The sequence below is a fragment of the Bradysia coprophila genome, unplaced genomic scaffold (assembly GCF_014529535.1).
Source record: "Bradysia coprophila strain Holo2 unplaced genomic scaffold, BU_Bcop_v1 contig_297, whole genome shotgun sequence".
Lineage (NCBI taxonomy): Eukaryota > Metazoa > Arthropoda > Insecta > Diptera > Sciaridae > Bradysia > Bradysia coprophila.
The window spans coordinates 3,561,471-3,576,415 of NW_023503555.1; the positions used below are offsets into that span (position 1 = coordinate 3,561,471).

Consider the following 14,945-nt stretch of genomic DNA (forward strand, 5'->3'; position numbering starts at 1 on the left):
TCTTTTTCGCCATCAATTTATAAATTTATTTATTCCAATGATGTAAAATAGCTTACGTGAACAATCACATTTACATTTCTTAACACGTAGTATCACACAGGAGAAATAAAATGATAATCCGTTTATAAATGAATCACTAAGCAGTGCAAGATCGAGTTTTAGAAAACGAAAAAATATTGTTGCCGATAACAGATGACTAGCCGTTTCCGAAAGGTCAAACAGAGTCTATTGAAATTACATACTCAATAAATTATAGAAGCTGGGTATATTCCCATCAGCAGAGTTGATAAATGCTAATAAATTTAATCGTCGATAAATTTGACATATGTGCGCATCGAACGCACTTAAATTTATCCGGATAAATACTTGTAATAGGTATTTTCTTAGCTCAGGCGAGAAAATAGTCATTCTCTCCCCTCCGCCGAAACTTCGAAAATCTTTGTTGTGAAAAACCTTGTGTTTACCTTGGGAAAAAATTTGGAAATTTCTTTTTCTCAGGTGACTTGTGGCCAGAGTAAGGAGGATGGAGCGAGGACCACAAATACAGTTTACCATTTTTCCCTCGATGAACAATAGTTATTTGTTCACCGACGGCAAAAAAGTTGGAAATTTCATTACGAAGGTATTGTGTAACGTAGCGAGGCGAGGGCCACAGGCCACTGGAGAAATTGAAATTTCGTTCTTTTCGGCCGTTATCAACACAACGGGACGGGTGGTCAAGTGGTGAGCTCACTAGACTTCCATGGAGAAGGCCAGGGTGCGATCCCGGTGCTATTAGTACGAGGTATTCGATGCCCGGGACGCAAAAATAAGGTACGCAAAAATATGTGACGTCACTCGCATATGAAGAGGAAGGTTTACTGGAGCGCCACCTGTTGGACAATAGGAGAATCATCAGTGTGGGCCTGAATGATTCAATAGGAGATGGTGCATCGGTGTGTTTGATTCGACCAAGGTAAATATAGTGCGGCGGTAATGCCATATATAACCGAATCAGATGTGCGGTTGCACGAAAGTTCGATACAAACGCCATCTGATCCCTTCGTTGAAAGCAAAAAATGAAATAGAAAGTCGGGCCATCTGTTGTGAGATAGCGAAAATATTTTTGTGAAATACAAGTAAATCGTAGTCAACCATTTAAAAAAAAGATTTCATTGGCATCGAACTTATGTGCTAGGCCGCGCTTCTGAATGACATTACCTCCTCACTATATTTACCTTGGATTCGACCTCCCCAGCAATGGAACCTGTCATTACAAATCTGCACATAAGATGGCGCCTACAACCTGCGAGTGTGATGTGAATGATGGCAGCCCCGAGCAAACAAAATAGAAAATTCCAACAAGAGTATAAATTTCATAATAATAATAAAGTTAGACGGAATTTAAAGATATTCTCTTAATAGTCCGAATCTCGATCATTATTTTCCCGTAGGATACGTGTAGGATCTATCATATCGACAGAAGGAATTCCCAATGCTTCCAAATACTATTTTATTTATTTAATAATTGATTCGCTTATCTTTGGATTAAGATGAACCCGAAGTTTGGGGTAAGACTTGAATGCTGTATTTGATAAACGAGACACTAGGACCGACCCCAGAGAAGAGCATGGTTTGGTTATTGCTCTTCAAGATTGAGCTCGCTTAACTGAGTGTAATTAAAGGTGGTATGTAACTTCACTTGCGTCGATAATTGTTAATCGATGTCCCTTAATCAGAAGAGTCAAGGGCATATTTTAAGGGAATAGGCAGTCTATTATAGACTCCCTTCATTTCGTTTACCTTCAATTAAATTCTATTCATTTCAACCACACTGTGTTAATTGTTTTAAAAAATATTGGTATAACACGGTTGCATGTTCCAACAGTGTTATCTAAAGCACATATTTATAATCGAACTATACGAAACTCTAATTGTTTGTCTTCGAATAATCGTTAAAACAAAACGTTCCCAAGAATTGCGGGCATTCTTTTTTGTCACAGAGCAACTAATCCTCTCTACGTACAATGTTTAATTTACGATGCAAAACTATATCTAAGAAAGATAACTTTTGTTCATATATTGACATTCCGATATTATGTACACTTTATTGGAACCAACGCACTTCAAGTATGAGTGGTACTCGAAATAGAGTACTGTAGCGGGACAGGGCATCGGGGAAAATTTGACACTGTAAAAAAAAGTCTGGAAGAAATTTTTCATACAAAATAGTACTCTAATTGGCAGCTGTCACTCGAAGCACTTTTGCTTGAAGTGCCTTGTTGGAACATATGAGAGTGTACTTGATGCTCATTTTGTACCCATAAATATTTTATGAACGCTGAGAATATATGTTTATTATATTCATTCACACTGTGTGACACACAGTTTGTGTATATACTATAACTGAAATGCCATAAGCAAAAATTGTACAATCTCTGCAATTATGTTTACATAATTTCATTTTACTTTAATTACATTTTACCATGAATGGATTCAAACACAGAGGAAGAAGAAACACTCTAAGTGAGAGACACCGAGAGGTAATACCGAATCACCTTTCACGTGAAAGTTCATGCACAAATAACCAAATTTCGTTAATTAAAATTCGTTGAAAATGTAAATTTGAGATTTTTTTTCTTCCGACTTCTTCTTAAAACACAGGCGCCTAAAGTGGCACAAAACGCCGCGCGCGTATAGTACACATCTAACGAAGGGAATTTAATTGATTTTTATTAAATTAATTGATTGAATTACATTTAATTACATTCTCTTTATTTTCACTGTTGCACATCAATTGGTAAATTAATGTTACACCATAACAGAATCGTAGAATGTTGTTGCGCGTTTAAATTAAAAATAAGCAATCAATTCGCCAGACACAATATCACTATAGGGACAGATGAGCTGTTGCTTGCGACATGAACTGTTTATTTTTAAAATGTTTAATCTTTTAAGACTCAGTTATTATTTATGAACACAATTTTTATTCTCGTATTAATATGAAATCCAACGAACATATTTTTTGTGTGTGCTGTACCGAATGGAATAAAATGCCGACGAGATCTTTACGACGAATGAAAGTGTACTGACGGCACCGATTTTAGCAAACAGGTTGTATTCGTTCAGAAAATTTTCATTTTCTTCTGTGATTTTACATGGTATAAAAGGTCGCTGCTGTTGCCTTGGAGAAGAGATACATGTCGACTTATAGCTCGTAAAGTCACAATTTTTTATTTCGCGGAAAAGAAATTGGTTACTTGAATGGGTTTATGTGTTTCGTCGATGATCTCGTTAGTACAGTATAACATACACTCGTCACTGGATTTCTTATCGTTGTAGAGAATCACAATTCATGATTTAAAAAAAAAATCGTTCACGGAGTCACATCATACCTCATATCCCAAGTGTTATATATATATATATATATATAACGAATAGGGTTGAAATCGTTCTACGTGAAATGAGAAATGAAGAAGTCTTCTGGTGTGACCTTTTGTATAACCGAAAATACCAAAACTTTTACGGGTTGTACGAACGGCAGTTAAAACGACACTGCCTACAGTTGTAATGTATAATAAAAATTCCCTCCAAATATACTTATCAATTAAACTGGTAATCCCATCTAATCTAGCAATATTTTGAGTGTATTCCACTGCTCGTTGACCCGTAAGTATAAATGAATTATAGACAAAAAGCGATCGTTAAAGCCGGCACACATCATTGAAACAACTTTCTTAATAGCCAAATTTGGTTTTTTGATGTGACTCACGTCAAGAGAATAAAAATAAATTTAAAATTGTGTTAAGTTTACATTCATTTGAGTAAACATTTTGCGTGTGAGAACAAAACGATAAGTTTGTTATTACGTTTCTATTTGTTTGATCTTCGTATATAATTGGTAAACCATTGGGTCATGTGAACGATAACAATTTACAATGAATTCTATAACTCCAGATGCATTTTTTCTCTTCAATTTTTAAACTGATCTTTCATCATTTATTTTAGATGGGAATTGGTGGAACTTTTGGGACACATCGATTAAAAAAATAGTATAACACCAGGAGAATGAATTGATATATTAGAGTGCATATTCTATAGGGAAAAGTACAAATTAGTACCAAATTTCCTAACAGGAAACCAAAGTTTTAGACCTAGGGGAAACCACTTTGATTAACCAAAACATTTGGCCTCGAGTAATCCGTGCACGGATTACTCGAGGCCAAATGTTTTGGTTAATCGTTTGACTTGCTTGACAAGTACAATATTCCAGTTATCAATTTGACAGACACGCCAGACCTTCCAACAAAAATTTTATTTTTCGCAACAAGTGACGAAAAGTAGGACGTTCCTTTGCCTTTATTGCGAAAAACGTTGTATACAACTCGATGATAAATGCTTTTTGGCACATGATGTACATATCTAGTGCCTAAAAAATCATTTATCCCTCAGTTGTATAATAGTTATCTATCTACCAAGGTAGGTTATGAAGGTATTTTTTCGCACTAGATGTCGATTGTCGATCCGAGGCGAAGCCGAGGTCGACAAGACGTCGTGTGCGAAAAAATACCGGAATACCTACCGTGGTAGATACAACGTTTTTCGCAGTTTCGGGCCATAATCACCTTTCCAATGCAAAATATTACCAAAATTTCTACCAAACATTCACATGCAAACATGAATTCATTTGAACGATCAAGCAACCTGCACTATATACACATTGTATTGTGATGTATAGAGACGCGCTAAATAAAATCAAGTAGTCAATGCTTGCTTAGTATGTGCGCTTCAACAATACGTTCTGTATAATTGTGTGACTCTGTAGCCGAATGGCTATGGTCGTTGCTTGGTGTTTGGAAGAATTATGGTGTTGGATGTTCAAATCCTGGTCTGTGCAAAGTTTTTATTTATAAAATTTAGTCTTTCTTAAAGGTACTAAGCTATGTAGCGTGCGAAAAAAATGTGAAAAAGCCCAAGTGCGAAAAAAATAATCAAAAACGCACTGTGAAATAAATACCTTCAAAACGACATTAAATGGATGCATGGAAAGGTGATGATTATGAACCGGAATTGCGAAAACAACTATTTCAATTGTATTTTTCATTGGAGTCCAATTAGTTATTTATGCAACAAGTTGCGAAATGGGGTGGTTTTCGTCACTAGATGTAACTTGATAAGCTCATCGTGTGACGGAAATCCCCATTTCACAACGTGTTGCATACAACGTTTTCTGCAACCAGCTACGAAAAGTGAACTTTTGAAATTCCAAAAATCTACTTACAATTATTAAACATAAAGCTTGTGCAGAAAAAGCAACAGCTGAACTTCACCAGCTGATCAACAAACACACTCTACATGTACAATATACAATCAAAACACATTCTAAACAACGAGTTTACTACAGTCATACGTGTTATGTACGCACATAGATGACTAAAGGTATTGTCTTTGTCGACCAGCTGGAGATGTTCAGGTGTTGCTGATTCTGCACAAGCTTTATGCTTAATAATTGTATAATAAAAATCATAAATTTTTCAATTACTTCGAAACGCGGCTTTTGAATTATTCACAGTCGTTGTGTAAATAGAAAAATTTAGTATCACGTCGGTTCTGTAATAATTCACACAATTTTGTTTTTTTTGTGTGTAAAATAATTGTGTTAGCTAATCTGTGCAATCAATTCAGTTTGGTTGTATCGAAATTCAATCAACGGTGCTACTGCTTCAGTATTTTGTATACTTGGCTGCATATTTTCGTGTTGTTACTTTTCGTCACTAGTGATGAAATGTAGTTACATTTACTAAAGACACCAGTAAAACAGTGAAAAATGATGCGTAAGAAAGTTCACTTTTCGCAGTGCTGTTGCGGAAACCTTTATTTTGACACCAATGTGGATCTTCTACTTTGTGTGACGACTGAGATACACACTTGGGCTACCCTCTCTATGGCCTTTCTATCGCTCAACAAGAAAAGTCGTGGAGGAAACGTTTTTCACTTTGCAAAATATTACAATACAACACCTATTTCTATCCGAGAGGAACGATAAAGCAATTGAGCTGTAGATCTACTAATTCCTTTAAATATTTAATAAGAATGGATTTGAAATAAAAACAGCTAACTTTCTATTTTTGCGAAAAAAAGTTAGCCTCACCTTGCTGTTTTACAGCTCACCAGCTGCAATGTTGTATTCTTTCAATTTCTCCTATTTATCCGATTTATCTCGACGAATTTACTTTAACTAATGCTAGACTTGTAAGGTCAATTAATTTCGAAAATAGTAGCATTTTCGCGCGTCTGTCTTCATGGAACTGTGAAATCGGCGCACAAATTTTCTGAATTTGACATTTCGTGATGTTGTGAGTCTGTTGTTTACAAAACAAACAATTTTTGTTGGTATATCTAGTTAAATCCCTTTCAATTCTGTTGAGGATTCAGGATCGCTTGAGAATTCAGAACAAAACTATTGAGAGGCGAAACAAAGTTGGTTGAAGAAGTCGAATAATGGAATGTCGAATGAGATGGAGAAAACATATTTCGTTCCTATTCGCACTAACAAAGCAATGATACATGACCTGATTGATGAAGCACAACATGTGCACGCGTTTCAACCTCCTGATGGTATCGAAGGATTCATGTTGGAAAACACTTCGAAAATTCGACAACGGAACCATCATAAAATCATGGACATAACATCAACTACCGACGACAAGCTTGGACTGTGAAGTTCATGTAGTGTATGCGAGTACGGAAATCAACTAAACGGATGAGAGGTTCAGTGTTATACGTATTAACTAATACTAACTCTTCTTCCAGACTAGTTAAGAGTCAATTCGCCAATTCGTCAGCCGTCGTTTTGAAACAAGCTATCCCCGATATTATTGAGTTATAGCTCATTCGATTCGTTGTTCAATTCTAGCGAAGGGGTGTCTGCCATTTTTCTTCAAAAAAATCCATTTTGAGTGTAATGTGTCTAAATGTCATATGATGTCAGAGGGTGGTCAAAACATTTTTTTAGCATTTACTTGAGGAAGGAGCAACACAAAAAGTTGAAACTTTGTAGGATTGTTGGCCCATCCACGGCCGACAGTTTGAGCCCACTCTGACATCCACACTCACCACCCATGCCCAGCCATCATTCAAAGTATGCTCGACTTTCAAATAGGACGGAATCTCTACAACATCATTGTTCTGATGGGCCGTCTACATATTATGGTAGCTGGCTTCAGCTACCATAACATATCAAAATTTCACCACAGAAGTTTGATGTTGCAGGAATTGCGGACCATTTGAAAAAAAGTTGACCTTTACGGCTGGTATAAAAGAGTAAATTTGAACCAAATTCTTGTCCAAAGTAGTTTTTTTTATTAGTAACGTGTCTGGGGGACAATTCTAGCCCATAACCGATCGATTCCGAGCGACTCTTTCTGTTTCCTTCCGGTAAATGTATATGTCGTGAATAAAGTGACAATCAAAAAGAAATGTCATCGACAAATAATTTGATAATCGACATAATTTTTTGAAAATTTGATTTGATTTGGCTTATCTAATGATATACTTAGAGCTCAGCCCGTGCAGCACTGTATCGAATGTTGGCTATTCAGTAAAAATGAGTATGCTGAGCTGTCACTGACGGTGAGTACTTTAACTGACTTAATTTTGTGACCGAAAATTCACAGGATAGCTCATATACAAAGAAGCAGAGTCGTCGACTTTCAATTGACTCGTAGGGTGCAAAATTTATTTTCTAAGCTAAGCCAAAGCACCTAGCAGGGCAATAGAATCTTAATGTCATTGCAAAATTACCATTAAGGCTGCTACTATGGTATTATTGGTATCAAAATACTACTCTATTTGACGTGGTAAAATCTCTATTACCCTGCTAGGTGCTTTGGCTAATCACTTATCGGACCACCCTCGCACATTGAAGGTAAAATTGAAGGAATAGATTTTCGTGTTGAGTAACTTCATCAATAAGTGACTTACTGTAAATCTGGTTGATTTATTTACTTTCACTTATTTGATTTCAATCGACCGAAATTTCGCTGTCATTTGCTAGTCAAGGTAGTTTCTATGATACTTATGAGGTGAAGTAGCAATGTTTAATATAATTTTTGTCCTCGAGCGAAAGAGGGCATGGAGTACGTGGAGTGTTGAGTGTATAAGGGAGTAATGCCCGCACGTTTGTTAAAAAAATTAGGGACTAAGGCACATATTTACACCAACGTTTTGACTTCCACCTTTAACTTCAACGACCCCCAGGCCCAGACTTGGATATTTGGAATCTAGGAGTCCATACGATACGATACACTTATAAGTGAAGCGCTGCCCTCGCTGATACACTTATAAGTGAAGCGCTGCCCTCGCTGAGGTGGAGAGCAATGCTTTTCTGTTATAACTTCATATCACGCAGTCATTCGAACTTATCGAATGATGTTGTACGGGTCCTGTCTAAAGATAACAATACAAATACAAATTCGTTTCAATGAGATGTAAGGAAAATGTGTTCAATGAGTTCTTTCTTAAGTCATATTTGAACTGCCTACACCGAATGTGTACAAACTGGGCTTCGAAAACTAAGTCCTCACGGTTAAACCAGAAAAACGGTCGTTTTTATAATTGTTTCAACGATCAATGGCAACGAAACGAATTCAAAAATTGTATTGTAACCTGGGACCAGTGGTCGAATTCCAAGAAGCTGAAGTAGTCAATATTACAACAAATATCACCCAAAAGTTAGCATTCGATTGAAGCCGAAACGGTCAAGAAAACCAATTAAATTTTCTCTTTATTCAGTTTTACACCGAAAGTGAGTCCCGATCCAATTTTCTTCAGAGTTCAGAGTCCCGTTATCCATTTTGTTGGAAGATCATCCGAACTGCGTCGCTTAGAAGATGCCTTGGGAATAACACCGAATTCATCCTCAACACCGTCGCATATAATTGCCGTCTCCGGACTGGGTGGTATTGGGAAGACTCAACTGGTTCGAAAGTTCATAAAAAAAAATCGATTGTCCTACAGGAATGTGATTTGGATCAACTCCGAAAGGAATGAATTGATCATTGAATCGCTTAAAACGCTGGCAAGAGACGAGTTGAATATACCGTTAACTCATGAAGATGGGCGAGAGAAAGACTTTAATTCCGTCGTTGGACAATTGCTGAACAGACTTTCGCAAACAAAGACGTTGTTTGTGAACGATAACGTGGATGAAATTGAAAGTATCAAATTTTTGCTGACAACAGAAACGTCCGGAGAAAAGCCTCATTTTATAATCACATCGCGGATTAGGGAGTGGGGTGATGGTATTGATGTTATTCACCTGGATGCATGGAACGTTTCTGATGCCATCGAATATGTGGCGACAGTGCTGAACCATCCAATCGACTCTGATAATGACAAATTGCTATTGGTGGATCGATTGGAAGCCTTTCCTTTGGCATTGCGGCAAGCAACAGCCTACATCAAATATCAACGGAAGGAAGAACCAGTTTACCGAATTGTCGATTACGTTGAAAAATATCAAACGCAGGAAATGCTTGACTGTAAGTTGTTCCAAAAGGATGCGTTAAACATTTATGAAAAGACAACGTTCACAACTTGGAGAGTCACAATTGATGCCATCGAGCAAGATGCAAAGTACGGCCGTCTAGCTGCTAGGATTCTGCATGTTATTGCGTTTTTCGATCCGGACAACATTCAGAGAAGCGTATTTTTCGTTCACTTTACCCTCGGCAATGAAGAGCATGTCCGAGCAGCCATTAATCTGCTCGTCAACTATTCAATGGTCGATTGCCAGGAAAGCAAGAGTGTATTAAATGTTCACAGATTGGTTCAACAAGTAATCAAATTAAAATTGCAATCGACGCATCAAGAGAGCCTAATTCTCGAAGATGGTCTGATGCTCATGGCAAAGCTCATAGAATCGGAAAACTTGAAGGGGAACCATTCACATGCAATATCCATTTTTCTTGCTGCATTAAAATTTGACACTTTGGTTGAACAGTTTAGTGCAATGCCACATTCAATTTTCGTCAATCTGATGGAAGGGGGTGAATTCAATCGGGCTAAGACATTTGGAGATAAAGTTTTGCAGTCATTCAAGAATCTATTCGGAGAAAATCACCCGAAAACACTCGAGGTGACTCTCACCACAGCTCACTCATTTAGACAACTCGGATTGCATACTAGCGCACTGCAAATGTACCAGAACGTACTTGAGAAACGGGAGATTCATTTGGGAGAAGATCACCCAGACACACTTACAACGAGATTTTCTACGGCTTGGTCTTACAGACAACTGGGAATGCATTCTGAAGCAGTCGTAATGTATCAAAAGGTGTTAAAGAAATGGAAAGAAAAGTTCGGCGATGATCATCCAAAGACCCTTACATGCGAAGCTAACATAGCCTTTTCATACAGGGAGCTGGGAATGCACGACAAGGCACTTCAAATGTACCAAGAGGTTTTCGGGAAGCGTCAAAACAGTTTAGGAGACGCTCATCCAGAAACACTGATAACGGAATTTAACATAGCCGAATCTTATCGAGCATTGGGAATGAACACCGAAGCAGCTCAAATGTATCCAGACATTCTATTGAAATGGGAACGTGGTATCGGAGAAAATCACCCAGACACGCTCATAGCCAAAGGTAACATAGCAACTGCATACAAAGACCTGGGAATGTATGCGAAGGCACTGGAAATGTACCAAGAAGTTTATGACAAAGAGAAGATTATTTTGGGAGAAGATCATACAGACACTCTGAAGAGCAAGTCGAATGTAGCCCTTTTGTACGACGAGCTGGGCATGCATACTAAAGCACTAGAAATGTCAGAGGAAGTTTTTGAAAAGTTCAAGAAAATTTTGGGAGAAGATCATCCAGAAACGCTCACAAGTAAATTGAATCTGGCTCATTCATACAAAGAACTGGGTCTGAAGACTCAGGCACTTCAAATCTATCGAGAAGTGTATGAGATTGAAAGAACAACTTTAAGAGAAGATCATCCCGACAATCTTATAAGTAAATCTAACATAGCCCTTCTTTTAGGAGAGCTTGGAAGTCATTCCGAAGCCCTGGACATGTCGGAAAGGGTGTTAGAACAAATCAAGAATGTATTGGGAGAAAATCATCCGAGCACTCTCATCATTCAATCCAATATCGCAGGCTTGTATAATGAATCGGGTATGAAGTCTGAGGCTCTTGAAATGTTTAAAGATATTTTCGAAAGACATAAAAAAATTGTAGGAGAAGACCATCAACGCACACTAACAATTGAGTCAAATGTAGCCCTCTTATATGGTGAACTGGGAATGAAATCCCTTGCACATAAAATGTTTGAGGAAGTATTTGAGAAGCGAAAGAAGACTTTAGGCGATGATCATCTGAAAACTATTCAAAGTAAAGCGAATGTAGCTAAATTTAAGGGAGACGAGTTTTCTTATTCGTCAAGAAGTTTCTTATCATTTCGGGTTTCTCAGAAAATACTCTCCTTCCTCATCTTTTGTTCCCTATTTGCTGGTGTTGATGGGACTTTAAATTAATTTAGGTTTAAGGGTTCTGAAAAAGACGTTGTTAGATTTAATAATATCAAACTTTGGTTCTTAAAATGAAGTTCACTTTAATGAAATAGTCCTTTTTTAACAATACTTCAACGGATACTGGAAGATGATGAAATTCACTTTTTTGCATACATCGAAATGCGAAATTGAACTTTCATTTTATTCAAATTTTTTTACCAGAAACAAAAAAACTCAATTTTTTTGACATCGACCATTTCTTGACACATTTGCTTAGTTTGAATTTTAAGCAAAGTTCTGAACCTTGATTTTAAGGGCTGTCAAATCAGGTTCAGATTTTTGTTAGGCGTTTTGTAAAGGTAAATATTGTGTGGAGGTGGTGTCATATATATAACAGAATCAGATTTGCGGTGGCACTAAAGTTCGGTATAAACGCCATCTCCTACCTTCGTTAAAAACAATGGAATAGAAAGTCGGGCCATCTGTTATGAGATAGTGAAAATATTTTGTGAAACACAAGTACATGAATCATAGTCAACCATTTTAAGAAAAGATGTCATTCTCATCGAACTGATATGCCAGTCCAATACTCTCTTTAGCAAACAATCTCTCAGCTCTCTGTGTCACATTCACACCTTATTTATTTGTATTCTACAAACACTATTCTACATTTTGACTGACTACGCTCTAATTTACATGTAAATGACACTTTCACCACCTTAATAAAAGTAGTTCGTTTGCTAGAGAGAGTATTGGCCAGGCCAGTTTTTGTAACGAAGACATTTAAATAAAAACTAAATTCCTCTGTGTTTAAAGATCTGTGTTCCAATGCTGGTTCCAATGTGTTTTTACGTGCAAAAAAAGAAGATAATTTCAATATAATCAGTGTCCAGATAAGTGGTTTTCAAAAATTATTTCAATAAAGTCCCCATCACAAAGCCCAGCAAAAGAGCCTGCGAACAGGTAATTCCAGGTCTAATCGTGTTCGATAGATTCATAATAGCATTCGACTTTCCTATGAGTTCAGACGGAAGTAAAACTTAAACTCGTATCATCTCCACTCAGCGGCCTGCCATCACTTATCCACCCGTCGACCTCAGCCACCCAATGGCCCAAAACCTTTCGCTCATTGAATAGGTTTGTTCCAAGGCCATATGAATTGTCAAATTTCATCCACAGAGTCATAACCTCAATAATATTTCTGTGTAAATCTCGTAGGCGACGTTGCTCGATTTGTATGAAATATCACGTAAGCGACGTTGCTGTGGATGAAATTGTCGTTGTTCGGGTTGTCAAAGTTCGTGGTTACAGTTACTTGGAACAAACCTATAATTCCCACAGTTAAGGCCTGGATTTCGCTTATTGAAAAGTCCCGATGACGAGCTTAGTAAAATGCAAAAAACTTCATAGACCCATTTGTGGTGTAAAGCGGCGGGTTAGGGGATAACTCCAAGTAATCTCTGGAAGGATTAAATCTTAACCCTTTCCAATATTTTGTCGGAACACTTCCCCCAAACGATTTTACACCTAAATCTGCTTTTCTGTCATAGTAGGCCTTGATGCATTTTGTCAGCAAGTTCGAAAATCGAAATTTGTTAAAAAAAACATCTTTTGTTCAGCAATTTTGAATATTTTTGATCATACCAAATGTAATGGCGAATAAAGAATGCGATGTTGATTTGGAGACGGATTCGGAGTATGAGTTTAGTCTATTGGATTCCGATGATGAAGGGCTTGAAAATGATCTGATTTCGGATGATGACGATGAAGACGATTTATGTTTCGATTCAGAAGATGATATTCCTCTGTCAGACCGGACGAATAAATGGGTACCATATACAGCTGAAAATCCAAAATTTCGAAAATTTAACTTTACAGTTCCGAATCCGGGATTTCAAATTCCTTCGCACGAAAGGCCCGTTGATGAACTTGGCTATTTTCAGTTATTTTTCACTGATGAAATTTTGCAAGAAATAACGGATGCGACCAATGCATACGCAACAATAAAAATAGTACGACCTCTACAACAGTTTTCCATTTGGCATACATGGGTCGACGTAACACTGACTGAAATGAAGGCATTTCTAGGTGTCATTCTCAATATGGCTCTTCATCATAAGCCGGAAATCGTTGATTACTTCTCGGATGATTGGTTGACAAAAATGCCATTTTTCAAAGACGTTTTTTCTCGAGCGAGATTTCTTCAAATATTTTGGATGCTTCATTTACCTGCGGATTCGTCATTAGCAAAACTACCTGGGTGGAAAACAAAATATTTGAGCGAATACATCGATAAAAAGTGTAGAGAACATTTTATTCCGAACAAAAATATCTGTATCGATGAAAGCACAGTAGGGTTCAAAGGACGAGTCTTATTTATGTGCTACAATCCCAACAAGCCAACAAAGTGGGGTATGCGAGTTTACTGTTTATGCGACTCGGAAACTGGATACGTTTATTGTCACGTCGTATATTATGGTCAAACGACAACTGATAGCTTGATCTTGCCGGAACAACCATTTACTTCAAGAATTGTATTACACCTTACAGACACACTTCTGAAATCAATACATGGATCGGGCTATCATTTATTTACTGATAGATTTTACACAAGCCCACATTTGGCTCTGGCACTTCACGAACAAAAAATTCATCTGACCGGTACCGTACAAACAAACAGAAAAGATTTTCCAGAAGAGCTCAAAAAAGCGAAGCTTTGTCAGTATGAAGTGAAAGCATTTCAAAAGAGTTGCAAAGTGATGGCGTTATCCTTCTCCGACAAACGAATCGTGTCAATGATCAGTACATATCACAACCCTGGCACAGAGACTGTTACACGTATTAGAAAGAAAGGTATATCTGAAACATACGAGAAACCGAAGGTGATTGTCGAGTATACTAAATACATGGGCGGAGTCGATAGAGCAGATCATTATTGCGGCAGTTACGCTTTCACTAGAAAGACATTGAAGTGGTGGAGAAAACTTTTCTTCTGGATACTCGAAGTTGCGATTGTGAACAGCTATCATCTAAATGCCATTGACAGAACAGAACGAAATTTATCGCCATTGAGTCATTTGAAGTATCGTAAGAATCTAATCAAGCAGTTAGTTGGGGATACCCGAAACGAGTCACGTAAGAGAGGTCGACCTGCAGCAGCTAATGAAGAACAACGTCTTGATGGCAAGTCTCATTTTATTATGCAAAAACCCAACAAATCAACAAAGGATTGCATCGTGTGCAGTGACAGAAAAACACCAGGTGGGAGGAGAGAAACAAGCTTTTATTGCGAAACATGTGTTCGACATCCGGGCTTACATCCTGGTATTTGCTTCAAGAAGTACCATACTCTTCGCAACTACAAATAATTTGAAGTTTATCCACAATTGTTGTAGGTCTCTTTTTGAGCGGGTACCACACTGTCAAAATATGTATTCCCATCAATAAA

At 37.4% G+C, this 14,945-nt stretch overlaps 2 protein-coding genes across 2 annotated transcripts in view; one reads left to right on the forward strand and one right to left on the reverse strand.

The window, feature by feature from the left end:
* Positions 1-3,058, reverse strand: part of LOC119078652 (venom dipeptidyl peptidase 4) — a 36,433-nt gene extending 33,375 nt beyond the window's left edge. Inside the window, exon 1 of the mRNA XM_037186247.1 lies at positions 2,747-3,058. The gene's annotated coding sequence lies outside the window, so the exon portion shown is untranslated. The remainder of the gene's footprint in view (positions 1-2,746) is intronic.
* A 5,480-nt stretch (positions 3,059-8,538) lies between these two features.
* LOC119078615 lies at positions 8,539-11,521 on the forward strand. Its single transcript, XM_037186211.1, has 2 exons — positions 8,539-8,711; positions 8,773-11,521. Exons 1-2 carry the CDS (start codon positions 8,611-8,613, stop codon positions 11,519-11,521), a joined length of 2,850 nt encoding a protein of 949 aa, XP_037042106.1. The 5' UTR covers positions 8,539-8,610.
* The last annotated feature ends 3,424 nt before the right edge of the window (positions 11,522-14,945 follow it).